Source organism: Nothoprocta perdicaria, unplaced genomic scaffold, assembly GCF_003342845.1.
Source record: "Nothoprocta perdicaria isolate Ctin4 unplaced genomic scaffold, notPer1 scaffold_2, whole genome shotgun sequence".
Classification (NCBI taxonomy): domain Eukaryota; kingdom Metazoa; phylum Chordata; class Aves; order Tinamiformes; family Tinamidae; genus Nothoprocta; species Nothoprocta perdicaria.
In genome coordinates, this window is record NW_020455204.1 from 7,883,023 (window position 1) to 7,896,473 (window position 13,451).

General features: G+C 40.9%; 1 protein-coding gene across 1 annotated transcript; it reads left to right on the forward strand.

The window, feature by feature from the left end:
• The first annotated feature begins 7 nt into the window (after positions 1–7).
• VPS37B (VPS37B, ESCRT-I subunit) lies at positions 8–11,553 on the forward strand. The gene is made up of 4 exons (XM_026037598.1): positions 8–123; positions 7,482–7,653; positions 8,289–8,371; positions 9,503–11,553. The coding sequence occupies exons 1-4, from the start codon at positions 19–21 to the stop codon at positions 10,001–10,003; spliced, it is 861 nt and encodes a 286-aa protein (XP_025893383.1). The 5' UTR covers positions 8–18; the 3' UTR covers positions 10,004–11,553.
• Positions 11,554–13,451: the final 1,898 nt, after the last annotated feature.

Genomic DNA, 13,451 nt, shown 5'->3' on the forward strand with positions numbered 1-13,451 from the left:
GGCGGCGGCGGCGCTGGGATGGCGGTGGACGCGCGGCGGCTGGAGGGGCTGAGCCTGCAGGAGCTCAGCGCGCTGCTGGACGACGAGGGGCGGCTGCAGGACATGGCCCGCGATATGGAGGAGGTGAGGGGCGGCGGCCGCGCTCGGCCTGAGGCCTCCGGCCTCCCCTTCCCCGCAGCGCCTCGGGCCCGGCTCGACCCCCTCCCGCGGCCCCCCCGGTGGCGCAGGTGCCTCTCGGTGCCCGGACCCTCTCCCCGGGCCGGTTCTCCTGGAGGGGGGGCCGGTGCCCAGACCGCGCGTCCCGATCCGGAGCGCTCGGAGAGGGGGAGGCTGGAAACGGGCCTGGACGGGGCGCCCCCGAGGGGCCCCATCGGCCTCGCCGTTAATGCGGCCCTTGTTCTGCTCCCGAGCCCGGGCGAGGGGTGAAGTCGGCCCTGCCCGTGGTCCCAGCCCCAATTCAAGGCGACAAGAAAGAGATTTCTGTGTGTGTGTGTCCCCCACTCCCCCTAAATAAGTTTTATATTGAGGGGAAAAAAAAAAAAAAAAAGAATTCTTTGTCAGTGTATTAGCCTTGGCAGCGCGCGTTTGGGTCTGCGCTTATTCGAACAAAGTGGCAGCCTGTTCTCCCTCCGCTGCTGTGATTGCTGCTGGTTTCAGCCCTGCTCTGTGACCTGCTGCTGTAGTTTCGCTATGAGACACGCACAGGTTCGGGCGACCACAAGGATCCCTGGAAGGGCGCGCTTGGGTAGTAAAGTGAAATGAAACCACTTAAATAAGAACTTCAAAAGGAAAATAACATTAAAAAAAAAAAGACCGCTCTCTGGCTGTTGGTTTTTTTTGGTGTTCTTTTGACTCTAGATGACAAAAGTCTCATGGGGAAAACGTGACAATATGTTTTTGAGAGAGAGAAAAAAAAAAAGCTTAGTTTATTATAAAGGAAAAGCATTTTTTTAATTGCTTTGTGTGAAACTGTGTTGCTTGTTGCCCTTGTGGTGCTCTCAAATCGTTCTGGATTGTCTCGGACCAGGTTGGTGAAGTACTGCTCATGAGGAGTACATATTGTCCCGTTAAAGGGTAAGAAGGTGTCCTAAAGAAGTTACTTGTTGCATAAGGTGGCATCTGTATTTTGTACTATGTGTTTGAATAGAYTTGGAAGACGTTGTCAGACATACCAGCTTCTCCCTGAGAGGTTGTATTTTGAGAATTTAAATAAGTAAAGAGGCAATTGCTGCTGTAATAAGGACAATACATAAGATCACTGCAGCTGTACAGAGTTGGTGGCAGACAGCCTTATAAAACGAGACTAAATAGTTAAGCAAAATCAATAAGTTATAATGGGCTTCGCTTTGAAAAAGGTATAAATAGGTGCAGCCTTGCCAGTCTGGCAAGGTGTGTCAGTAGATGACTTGGTTCAGTGGTTTATTTTATTTACTTTTTTGTCAACACACACTTAATACTGCAGGTCAAAAGAAGCTGGAAACGTTTCTGACCATAGAGAAGGTTCCCTGTCCTTGTGACACCAGACTGTATTCTCCGTTTGACCCTCAGGTTTTCCTCCTCCGTTGGCAGCAGAAGACTTTGAAATTGTAAAGTTCTCCAGGCCCGAGGGAATATTTTGTGGTGTTTGGAAAGAGTGGCTAGGTTTGAAGGTATTCAAGCTGTGTGGAAATACAGCTAGGCTGCTGTCTGCTATAATCCCTTTTTTATTGTGTACAGAGGCTTTTCCTAGAGTCTGTTCAACTAGCAATGTATTTACCCTTCCTGGAGTTGGCCATGCTCAAATATTTCTTTCTCATTCTGGTTTCGCCTTCCCTGGGTTGTTTACTTTGTTTTGCACAACTGGGTCCTGACTTTTGACTAGGAAGTAAGAGGCAGGAAGAAGGAGAGAGGAAAATCCTGAATGTTAAGGAGAAACCATAGTTACTTCACTAGTACTTTAAGTAGCTCTTTGGTTGTCTGTCAGGCCATATGTATCTAGATTGTAGGATTAGTCCAAAGTCCCTAAAATTAGCAATTTTACTGTGGGATGCTGATTAATCATGATTCCTTAGTCACTCCTCTGAGCTCACTGTTATTTTCAGCAAAATTGGCTAAAGCTGATTATTCCATAATCGAAGAAAATCTTTATTTGCCTTGTTGCAAGGGAAGCCCTGCTCAGAAAACAGTATTTTGTTCACAGAGAGGAGGATTTTAGAAAACCACTTGGCTTTGTTGTTAATAACTAAAAATAGGCAGCTTCCAGCCTTAAGGGGAATGGATTCCTGTGCTGCCTCTGAACAAGCTTTTCAGTGTTGCTAAGTGTATAAATACATACATGTATGTGTGTATACTGCATATCTATTGCACTATAATATAGTGTCCTTCATGCTGTAACTCCAGGTATGTGAAAATGTGGCATCAAAGAGCTAAGCTGCTTTCTGTCTGTAAGGTTGTTTTTGAAGCCTCTAGGTTTTCAGAGCTTGAACAACGAACATCTTGTCTGTTAGGAAGAGGAAGGAAGCCAGTTGTCTGGTACCGCTAGTCTTTCAAAACCGAGGAGTTATTTTGATAATCCCTTGAGGTTTATCCATTTAGTACATCCACAGTATCCATCCTCATGAAATAAAGGTTCATTGTCTGTAATATAAAATCATGATAATTCAAAATGGCAAAGATAAGAGGATTCATGACCTGACACTGACAGTAGATCCATGAGTTTGTCTTGTGAGAGTGAGTTTTCTCTTGGTCTGTGTACTGTAGCATCACTGTAGCAACAGTGAAACATTGTGCTATTGACTCTGAAGTTCTATTACCAACAATTATTTGCTCTTGAATGCCTTAATTACATGAAATCAAGACGTCAAAAATGCGCTGCTTTCTCATTGCAGGATTTGAAAGCACGCTGGCAAGCGCAGCAGGGCTTTTTGAGTGTAGTTCTTCTCTCAAAACTGTTTGACAGGAATGGGCAGTGCAGAAAGTCCAAGTTTGAGCTATGTGAATGCGTGCCCAGATTTCTTGGATTCCTGATCTTGTCCTAAAACCACATTGTGTAAGTGGTTATGTTCTTCTCTGCCAAACATGAAATTTAGTCACAAAGTTAGGAATTAGCCTTGGTGACAACTATAGCATTTTCTTTTTCAGTTAAGCATTGAATGAATAACCTGCCTGTATCTAATGAACATACGTTGTTTTTCTGTATGGTGCTTTCCTCTAATATAAACACTTAGGAATTGCAATTTACCTTTTAACCTTTATTTTGTAATTCTTAAAAGTAGTACTTATGTAATTAGAAGACCTAAAATTACACCCTCGCAGTAAGACTGCGTATTTTATTCCTAATTTACAAGTATGTGATGTAAGTGAAAGAGAGAATGTGAGAATGATGGAGGCTAGGGAAGAGCAGAGAAACCTAAAGCAGCAGTGTGGATTACGCTATATATAAAGCTATTAAAATAGTGCAGTTTAGAACTCTATTTTTTAATTTATTTATAGCTACTTAAGGGATCTTTTCGTGAAAACACTGATAGGCTTCTTGCTGTAGTGCTTGCCAAGGCAGACTCATAATTATAGCAGCGTTTGATGGACTTTGCGGGTAGCTGGGATTAGTGGTGCTCAGACTGTATCTTGGAGGCATCTCATCTGGAATTGTTCTTTTGGGAACAGGTGCTTTTAGATAACAGRAGCAGCGCTGCTCAGCATCATCTTGCACAAATCCCTCTTGCTGGATATCTGCTGTGAACTATTATTTTGGAACACTCAATAAAGATAAAAACTGCTAAGCCATCACTAGCTTCCTTTTTTAACTTATCCAGCATTTTTCTTCCTTTCACCCCTAGAAGTGGGGTGAAACAAAACTGCAGTTCATAAAAGTTGTAGGATATGARTTCCCTGAAGCAGTTGCTGCTGTCTGTGCTTTTCTTGGAACTGTTTATTTAATCTGTCCTTGATAAAACTCTTCATACTTCTTTTAACAAGATGCATTTTTTAACCATCTTAAACTTTGAAGTGCTGCATAAGCTGTTTTTTTTTTTGTCTTTATTAAGATGTGTATGACTGTGGCTTCATGTTCGTGCTATGTGCACAGCTTGGTTTGAGCGGTCTGCTCAGTGTTAAGCAATCCTTCAACCGTTAAAATCCATTTCTAAGCATCTCAGTACTGTTGTTGCCATGTTTGTCACATTCATAATTCATAGTGAAAGCTTCGCAGTTTAAAAAAAAATGCTTATGTTCTCTGTAATATCACCCTGTCTTGTATGTCTCGTGATTCTGACTGGTACTTTTCATCTGTTCTCAGACAGAAGTTTCCTGCCTGTGAAAGTGCTCCTGACCTATGACCATGGTCTTGAGAGCAAATCTGCAGAAGAGCTCTGTGCTGTTTGCATATTTCTAGTGGTAAATTTTTTCCCCCACTGTGTTGCCATCAGTCAGGTGGGCCTCTGGCGCTAGCAGTTCCCCACCAATACACGTTTTTGTCATATAACACGTGACAATAAAATAACACTTATCAGATGTACTCCTTGCTTGATTGGTTGTAGTTGATGAATTACTGCTGCCTCAGGCTTGTGACAGGCTGTATATGGGTGCTGAAAGGATACATTATGATGCATTGGTATTTTTAATAACCAGTCCTGCTGTACTGTATCTTTGCCCCTTGGATGATTTTGTAATTGCTCTTTYTTTTTTTTTTTTTTTTTTCCTCTTTAAATCTTAAGTGAGTCAGCAAGTTTTGAAAGTTTCTTTTAGGGCCTTTTAGGATAACTTAACTGCGTTGGCTTTATGATTCCTTGATTTGACTCCTAAGTGCAGTGGAGCAATTGCAAAAGAGTTACTCTGCTGTGCAATTATTACTTGCTCTTTTTTGTTACAAAATAAAACTTACTGATTCCACAAAGTTCAACCTTTTAATGCATTGAAGCATTTAAATATCCCAAATATGTTTTTTTTTCAGTGTCATTTTTTCTTTTTCTGGAAACCTCTCTCTTCTTATGCCTTCACGATGAATTTCTCATCTGTTCATCTGCTCTCCCCCCCACCCCCTTTTTTTTAGGAATTTGGGAATAACTTTTGATTTGATCACTAAATGTCTTTTTTTTTTTTCTTTCAATTCTGTACAAAGATATGTCAGTAAAATCATAACGGAATTTAGACATTCGTTTCCTCCTTTGCTGCCATAATCTTGCAGAGGGATGTGGTGGTACTTGAGTGAGGAGAGTTGGGTCATGTGCCCAGGATTGAAGAGGGAGGTGCTACCATGGTCACTTCTCCAAAACATGTATTCCTGTTTGTCTGATTAAGATGCGTAATTTTTCTGTTATGAGAATCAACTGCCTAATTTGCAAGTTAGTTGCYGGAAAATGGAGAAAAAATGTGAGTTTTAGCCTTCCCTTGTACTGCAGGTATATTTCCTGTTCACTGAAGCAAGGAAATATTGCCTGGAGTTTGGAAAATCCTGTTAACCAAACGAAAACTGTTAAAAGGGTGAAGCCCAGTGCAATGATTAGAGCTTTGTCTGATGTCAAAAACTGTTATTTGAGAAGCAGTTTCACATTCTCATCTTGCTTCTGAAAGGCTTTTCTGTCATTCAGTCTTTTTCCCCAAGTTCTTTGGTCTCTTCCTCATTACATATGATGAGAGTTAAATACTGCTTTTTGGTTTTGCACTCGTGAAATGTTTATAGATTTGTGTATCCCTCATTCCACAAGGTTTTTCTTCTCTAGAGRAAAGGTAGATACATGTTCTTCATCCTGAAGAAAGATCAAAGTCCACTCATAAAACTGGTCTTCCCAGACTGACTGGGCAACTACTTTGAAATGAGAACGTCAACCCTACAAGCACTGAAAATGTAGTCACCAGGTAAAATTGCAAGTTGCTCAAAGAACGTAGTTTTCTCATAAAATTGGGAAGGAGGAGAGACATCACAAATTGTTATTTGGAAAATGTTTACCTGATGCACCTAATCTTGTGCTCAGACTGCCCRTGATCATGGCCCTTTTTTAGGGGAACTTTAGTGGCTTGTGGAGATTTCCTGCTTTCTGTTTTTGAAGGGTGGCTCCACTATATCTAAGCACAAGTGCAAAAGGAAGAAAACAGTGTACTGTTCATGTGTGCAYTGAACTAAGTGAAACTATGCTCAAATAAAACCTATTCTATCTAAACAGTCATCACGGGCAAGAACAGAGCAGGCTAGTGCTGAAGGTCACRGAAAGTATATAAAATCTTTCATTGAGTTCTAAGGCAATTTAATACACTCAGTCTGTCACRCCATGGGAACAGCATCTTGTGTGTCGATTCAGGCTAAAAATCTGAGATCAGATCCCTTGTGTCTTTCTCCTTTTGATGTTAGAAGCTTTCAGTGACTCTAGTGTGACATCCAGGGCAGCTTTCTTCAAATGTTCAGCTTTGTAAAGTTCATGGCTTTATGAGATTGTGAGCGCATGTGTATGTATGAGCAAACTTGCCTGCAGTGGCTCTGTGAGACTTGTCATTTGTTCTTTAATAACGCTGTCTTCAGGCTAAGCAGAAGGATTAAATTGGAAAAACAGGCTTTTGGCATGAAGTCAGGACTGATTTAACATAATTCTGGAAGAATATTCTGGAGAAGGAACCACAATGAGGTCTTTTTGATTTTATTTTGCATTTTTGTAAAGCAAAAGAGGATACATTTTGCAGTCTGGTTGCATGTTGTTGCAGGAATTCAAAGATTTTTGCTCTATCTGTCGATACTCACGGTATGGGAGTAATGGTTAGGACAGGGCATGAGATAGAGATGAAGAAGCCACTAGGTTAAATAATGGGAGAAATTTTATACAGAACACGTTGTAGTAACAGGCCATGAATATCAAACTGTGAGCTCACAAAGCTGYGATTTAACCAGCCGGGCAGATCTTAAGTAAATTAGTGACAGGGCTTAGAAGAAAATCAGGTGACACAAATGTCAGTCCTCTGGCACGTAGCAGAAATGTTTAAATGAGCATCTGGTGACTGATTTTTCCCTGGAGAGCCTCTACCATCCTGACAAGGTGAAATAGGCTCCTTGGGACAGTTTCCCTGAGCAGGACATCGGTTTCTGCCGGCGTCTCATAAAAGCTTTTGTTTCTGCAAAATCATTTGCTGATCCTTCCACTTCTGGTCAAAGGAGAAGAGGTTCGGAGGGATCCTTTCCTGCAACACAAACTTCAAAAATTTGCAATAAAAATGACTATAACTTCTAGCTTTGGCAAGGTGTGGGGGGGAAAGAAGTAGTTTGAGCTCTGTCTGCTGAGTGTGAGAAAAAACAGTACTTTCCTCTGTCCCAAAATGGTTAATTCACAGGTGTTCATCTTTCAAAAGAGTTCTGTGTGCTCATATTTTCCTGTGTTTCCGTAGGTCTAATACAGTAGCACTGGTATTTGCAGAAAACCTACTTTTGTTTATTTAGCAGTTTTGATGTTCTTGTGTTGTCTGCATGAGGATTAATCTTGTTCAGTATTATCAGTGTCATTTCACATACCTCTCTTTTGCAGGCCCAAAATGTTCAGCACAGCAAGGACATGACTCTTGCCAGCAACCGCAGTCTGGCAGAAGGGAATCTTCTGTACCAGCCAAGGCTGGAGTCTTTGAAAGCAAATTTGACTCAAAAATATCAAGAGCTGCAAGTCATTTTTGAAGTATATCAGATAAAGAAAACGAAACTGGGTAATCTTCCATTGAAGATTCTTATTTGCTGTTTTCTGAGCAAATACAAGTGTTTATTTATATAAATGAAACGCTTTGTTTTCTGTTTCTTGTACTTAGCTATGTGAATTTGGCGTACAAAATAAAATGTCATTCTTGAGTAGTTCTGAAGTAGATCAGGCTTCTGCTGATTTCTAAAGTACATTAGGCCGCATACCTTGAATTCTTTATATTAGTCACGTGCCTACATAGTTATTGCTGGCCTCCTGTTCTTTAGGTGGTTAAACTTGTCTAATATAACAAGCAAAATCTAGTCTGAATTTTCAATGATTAGTCATAASTCAAACATAATCTCACATCTAATTGATTCATTTCATACCAAGTTATGAAATGTTATGTGTTTTATACTGCATATGCTGAAGTACTTTGGTTTTCACTGTTTTAATGTATAATTAGAATTAAATTTCAGCTTYGGCACTGGGCAAAATTGCTGAAATTCTTAAAAGATAGACTTTTCTCATTATAAATCACTCTGTCTAGAATATGCTGACTGTACGTGTGTGCCTTGCGAGACTAYTTATGCTTGCTGAAGCTGTGTAGCTTCAGCTGGCAAGTTGTTTACAGTGTTATTTACTGTTATTTTCATGTCATTACAGACAGCCAGTCCAGCAATGCTTCACTGGAGACACTGTTAGCCCTGCTTCAGACAGAGGGGGCAAAGATTGAGGAAGACACAGAGGTAATGACTGAATGCTTCAGTTTGCAATTTATATCCTCATCAGGGACTGGGCACCGAATGTACATAACTGCAATATACTGTTCAGCATGTAATGGGGTTGTTATTTGGTCTGGTCTTTCCTTTGAACTTCAAACAACRGTCACTTGATTTCAGTGAGGGTTTTTTGAGTATTTTTTTTCTCAGATAGTCTTAACATCTTTGAAGTTTTTTTTTTTAAAAGAAAAAGCTACTTAGAGAAGAAGCCAAACTGTCTTAGTTGTTTTGCATTGCCTTCGAATCAATAGTGGTAACCTTTCTAATGGTGTTTGCCTAGTGTATATATATTAATCCCTTACAAATGTCAGTCGCATAACAAAGAACTGTAGGTATGTGCTGCTCATGACTGCCTTTGCTGCAGATGCAGTGGAATATTCCACACTAATTTCAGCATAGCTTTCTGGGTGCCTCTGGTGGCCCCTCACTGTGCTAGTGGCACTTGAAAGGTGACCTGCTTGGGGATAACAGACATAGTTTTGTTTGCTGATTCCCTTGTAGAACACTTTCTATAACTACATAGCTTGTTAGCATCAGGAAGAAAAAGCTGCTTGTCTGCCCCAAGTTTGACATTACAAAAAGATATTTTCAGGACAAGTTGAATTTTGTCACTGTATGTGTGGTCACTTCTCTTGATTATTAAAATAGCATTTACCCAAAGCTTTGCTTTACTACAAGTGAGGGTGAGTATTACACCTGGCTTAGCAATAATCTGCCTGTACTGAGGCTTGCAGKGCTCTAACTGTTTCTGTTGACATTATAAGTAGCACTGAACTGTAATTCAGCTTAGCTGGTGATCAGGAAAGCTGTTCGACTTGATTCTTTCCCGTGTCTGATGACTGGGGAAATGTCCATAGCTAGATTCAGATGTTCTTGCTGCTTTTATGTTAGCAAAATTTTAAGCAGAAAATGATGTTTAAGTCCTAATGCTTATGAGAAATTACAAATTCAAAATTCTGCTTGAAATTGTTAGTATGTCAGTTGTCCTCCATATCCAAACTGGAAAATCACAAGCAAAGTTATGCTATTTTAGGATATAAGCCACTTAGATTCCCATGGAGTGCGTTGTTTTCTAAGAGTTTGTTTGATATTTGACAGAACATGGCAGAGAAGTTTCTCGATGGAGAAATACCACTGGATTCCTTTATTGATGAGTACCAGAGCAAGCGTAAACTGGCTCACCTGCGGCGTGTAAAGATTGAGAAGCTCCAAGAGATGGTGCTGAAGGGACAGAGACTTCCACAAGCGCAGCCGCAGGCTCAGCCAAGAGCACCTGAGACAACACCAGCACCTCAAGCTTCCTACACTTCGGATGCAACCAGCCCTCCTTCAGTGATGCCCCGACGAATACCACCCCCTCCACCTTCCTCGGTCCCAGCAGGACGTTTTCCTACTCCTTTTACTGTAGCCATGAGTTCAGGACCAGCTGTTTCTTATCCGGGTGCTCCCTATCCTCCTCTCCCGCCTCGACTAGGAGTCCAGTCTGCAGGTCAAATGCCGCAGCCGGGATACCCATCTCAGTTTGTACCACAGTATCCTCCAGCTCTTCCCCAAAGACCACCTCGCCTTCCACCACATCCTGGCTTTATCCTCCAGTGAATATTTTGGTGCGCCTAACTTGTGTATTGGTGCTCATATTCCCTTTCTTCTCCCCTCGTCAGAGACTTAAAACGTAGGCATTGGAAAGCCTCTGTTTTTTGCACAATGGAATACAAAATCCGAGCTGTGGCACGGAGGTTTGAAATTGCATTCAGTAAATGTGATCRTTTTTGTTTTCAAGTATCAGTGATAATGCTTTCTTGTTTTGCTTCCTAGAAGGTGATAGGGGCTCAATGTTGTGAATCCAATAGATTGTGAAACAATGTACAGTGGATTTACTCTGCATTATAAATATCTCCTCGAATTCTTTAGTGATGGTAAAATAGCATTGTCTTTGATGCATTCCCATCACAGCTGGATGTATGTGTGACAAACTGGGAGGTATTTGTGTGGCTCAAGAATTCTCTGTGGGTGCTGGTGTTTGGATGGCAACAGCCCTGTCTGTATGCTGGACACAGAGGTGGCAGTGGAGCTCAGTGCCCTGTGCACGGTGCCCGGGCAGCTGCTTCGGTGGCAAGGTGCACAGCCTTTCCTGAGCCCATTGAGCACACACAGCTCTGGAGTTTTTAAACAGTAGACGTTACAAGAGTTTTATTCCTACATTTCAGTWGTTACCGTGGATTTTCATAATAAAAGTACTCATTCTTCCCTTTCATAGATCACCCTATAGCTCAAAAGACCTGGTCTCTCAAAAATTAAGCTAAACTGTTTGTAGTGACAGTTTAAAGTTTTATAGACATTTTAACTAGGCATTTTTTCCTTGCCTATTGTAACTATTTCTTACATTTTTTTTTCCTTTTCCACACCTTTGATATAGAAGTCTTTTTTGATTCAACACAGGTGCTTAGCGTTTGATATCATACGATTCCAGAAATCTAGGCAGGGTATTTTCTTACTCAAAACCAGGGTTTTCATATCATTAATAGCCCACTTGAAGCTCCACAGTTTTGTTTTATTCTTCAAACTCCATCTCTTGTTTGGGAGAACTATTTTTAACTTTCCCATTTCGTTTAGGTTTGCAAAGTTTGGCACACTTGCCTGTCTGGAATTTGCAATTCACACTTCTCTGCAAGCAGTAAGAACAATTTTTAGAACTCCATGGTGCTATTTGCATCCTAATCCAGTTTTGTTTTTGTTTGTTTTATGCCATTGGAGGGGAGGAGACTTTTTAGGAGAGTTCAGATTTCATTATCAGTGTAACTCTTGAAGCCTAAGGTGCAGAAGCTTGTTACTTGCTCAGAATATGTCCATAAATTCATTATCATTTKTGTCACATCCACAACTAACTTTTGCCTTTCAACTAATTGATAGTAATTTAAGGAACATGCATGTGTAATCTGTCAGTATTCTCTGCATTGCTTCAAAACACTTTCTTGTCGTTGTCCTGGACTGCACTGCTTTGTGTGGAAGTCCATACTGCAAACAGCCTCAGTCAAAACAGAAAATGAAATTTCTTTTTTTTTTCCCTCTCTGTGTAAAACCCTTGATTGTCCATGTATCATTTCCTCTGGAGTGTGATGATTGCTAACAAATACTAATCTGAAATGTATCTCATAGCAGGAAGCTCCTTATTCTGAAGATAGGGTTATTTGGCATATTTTGCCTTCTGAAGACAAAGGGTAGAAGGTTGGTCAGCGTTCCTGGCATCCCAACCGATTCCCTACTGCAGGTCTGGAAAGTTTCTATGGAAGGGGCGCTTGTGAAACAGTGTGCATTGGATTTGTCTGCAAAGTGTTTTTTATTTTCTGTAATCTAGTGATGGTACAGGATGTGTGTTTTAAAATAGTATAATATCTTTCCTTGGTATTATTTTCTCATTGAGGCTTAGTATAAGCATGGTTAATTATTAATTGTTTCAAAATAACTTTGCTGTGCTCTTGGTGCTGGTATTTGGATGGCAACTGTTGTATTTGAATGCTAAACATAAATCTGCTGTAAAGATTTGTCTTAGAAATAAAAGTGGGTGGGGCTGCAAGGGTCATGATCAAGTTCCTAAGTCTGTACTTGGGGCCTCCTACACACAAACTCAAACACTCAAATTAGTTTTGCTAACGTTTCATAAGAGCAACCAGGTATATTTTACACTTATTAAGCGCCAGCTATTTTTCTGAGGATTGGAAAAACCTCAGAAGTGATGGAGAGGTGGCAGATAAGTGTATTGTGAATTTGCACTGCATTTTGTGTATCTAACTCTATTGGTATTCGTAGTCCAAAAATATTTTTACTACTTGTTAAATTTTCTGTCTTTTGGTAACTTTTGTGATAACATGACCATTCAGGGATACTCTTACCTAAAAACAAACTCTCGTGCAAACCACATACAGACAAAGCTAATGCAATTCTTCTGTCTGAGAACAAAACAATGCATTTCTGCATATGCATGTGGCTGATGTGCCTTAGGATCACTACTTGTGATTGTACTATTAAGATATTAGCGTTTTTATCATTTGAATGGCCATTCCTTAACTCTAATTTAAGGGCTCTTTGCGAGCACATTCTCTCAAAAAATGTCACCCTTATCCTTTAGAATGAGGCAGTATCTGCTATTGTAAGCTTATAGTTGCCTTCACTGATCGATTAGTTTGAACATAACTAATATAATTAATGTGACGTTTCAGTTATAAGCAGTCTCATAACTGAAATCCAGCTGCTCATGGGAGTTTTGCCATTAATTGTGTGTGTGTGCGCACAAACTGATACGTAAATAGATACTTGACTGGTGGCAATGTCTAAGGGTAAAGGAGCTAAAGGACTGTGGAAAGCTGTTTAAATCCTGTCAGAAGCAAATGCTATAAGACACTAATCTGAATGAGGAGGGCAAGGGCTGTGTCAGGTTTAGATGCCTTTCCCCTGACAGCTCCTCCTGTTTTGTTACAGCTACTAAATTCTACTAAGATGTTTAGAATTGTACTAATTTTGCACTGTTTATAAGATAGTGAGATTAAAATGCCATAGGCAAGCTGGATCTTGAGAGGCGCTTGCCAAAATATATATTATGTTGTCTTAAGGACTTTTAATKTCTACTGCAAATAGCACGTACTTCCCCGAAGCAATGGGAGTGGAGAATTAAACACGAAGAGAACGTCGAGTTCAAGCTAAGCTCTGTAACGTGGCTTTAGAGTAGTGTCGAAAAAGCCTCTCTGGATGACAGGACTTTTGCCGGTCTTTGTATGCAGTTTTGTAAGTTATGACTAATTACATTGTACGTGGTTAGGTTTTTCTTGAATGATGCTYACCGTAGGATGGTTCTAACTCCGAGAGGATCTCGTTGCGCCTCGGTGTTTGATCCCTGTCGCAGCTGAGCCGCAGAGGACGCGTTTGAACCTGGAGGGGCTGCTTGGGGTATGGGCTCTGGGCACAGTCCCGCCTGTCCTGTAGAGTGCCCTGACCTCACGCGCACCCTCCTTCGGGCCTCTCTGCCCTCCCAAACTGGAATTAAGACTGCAGC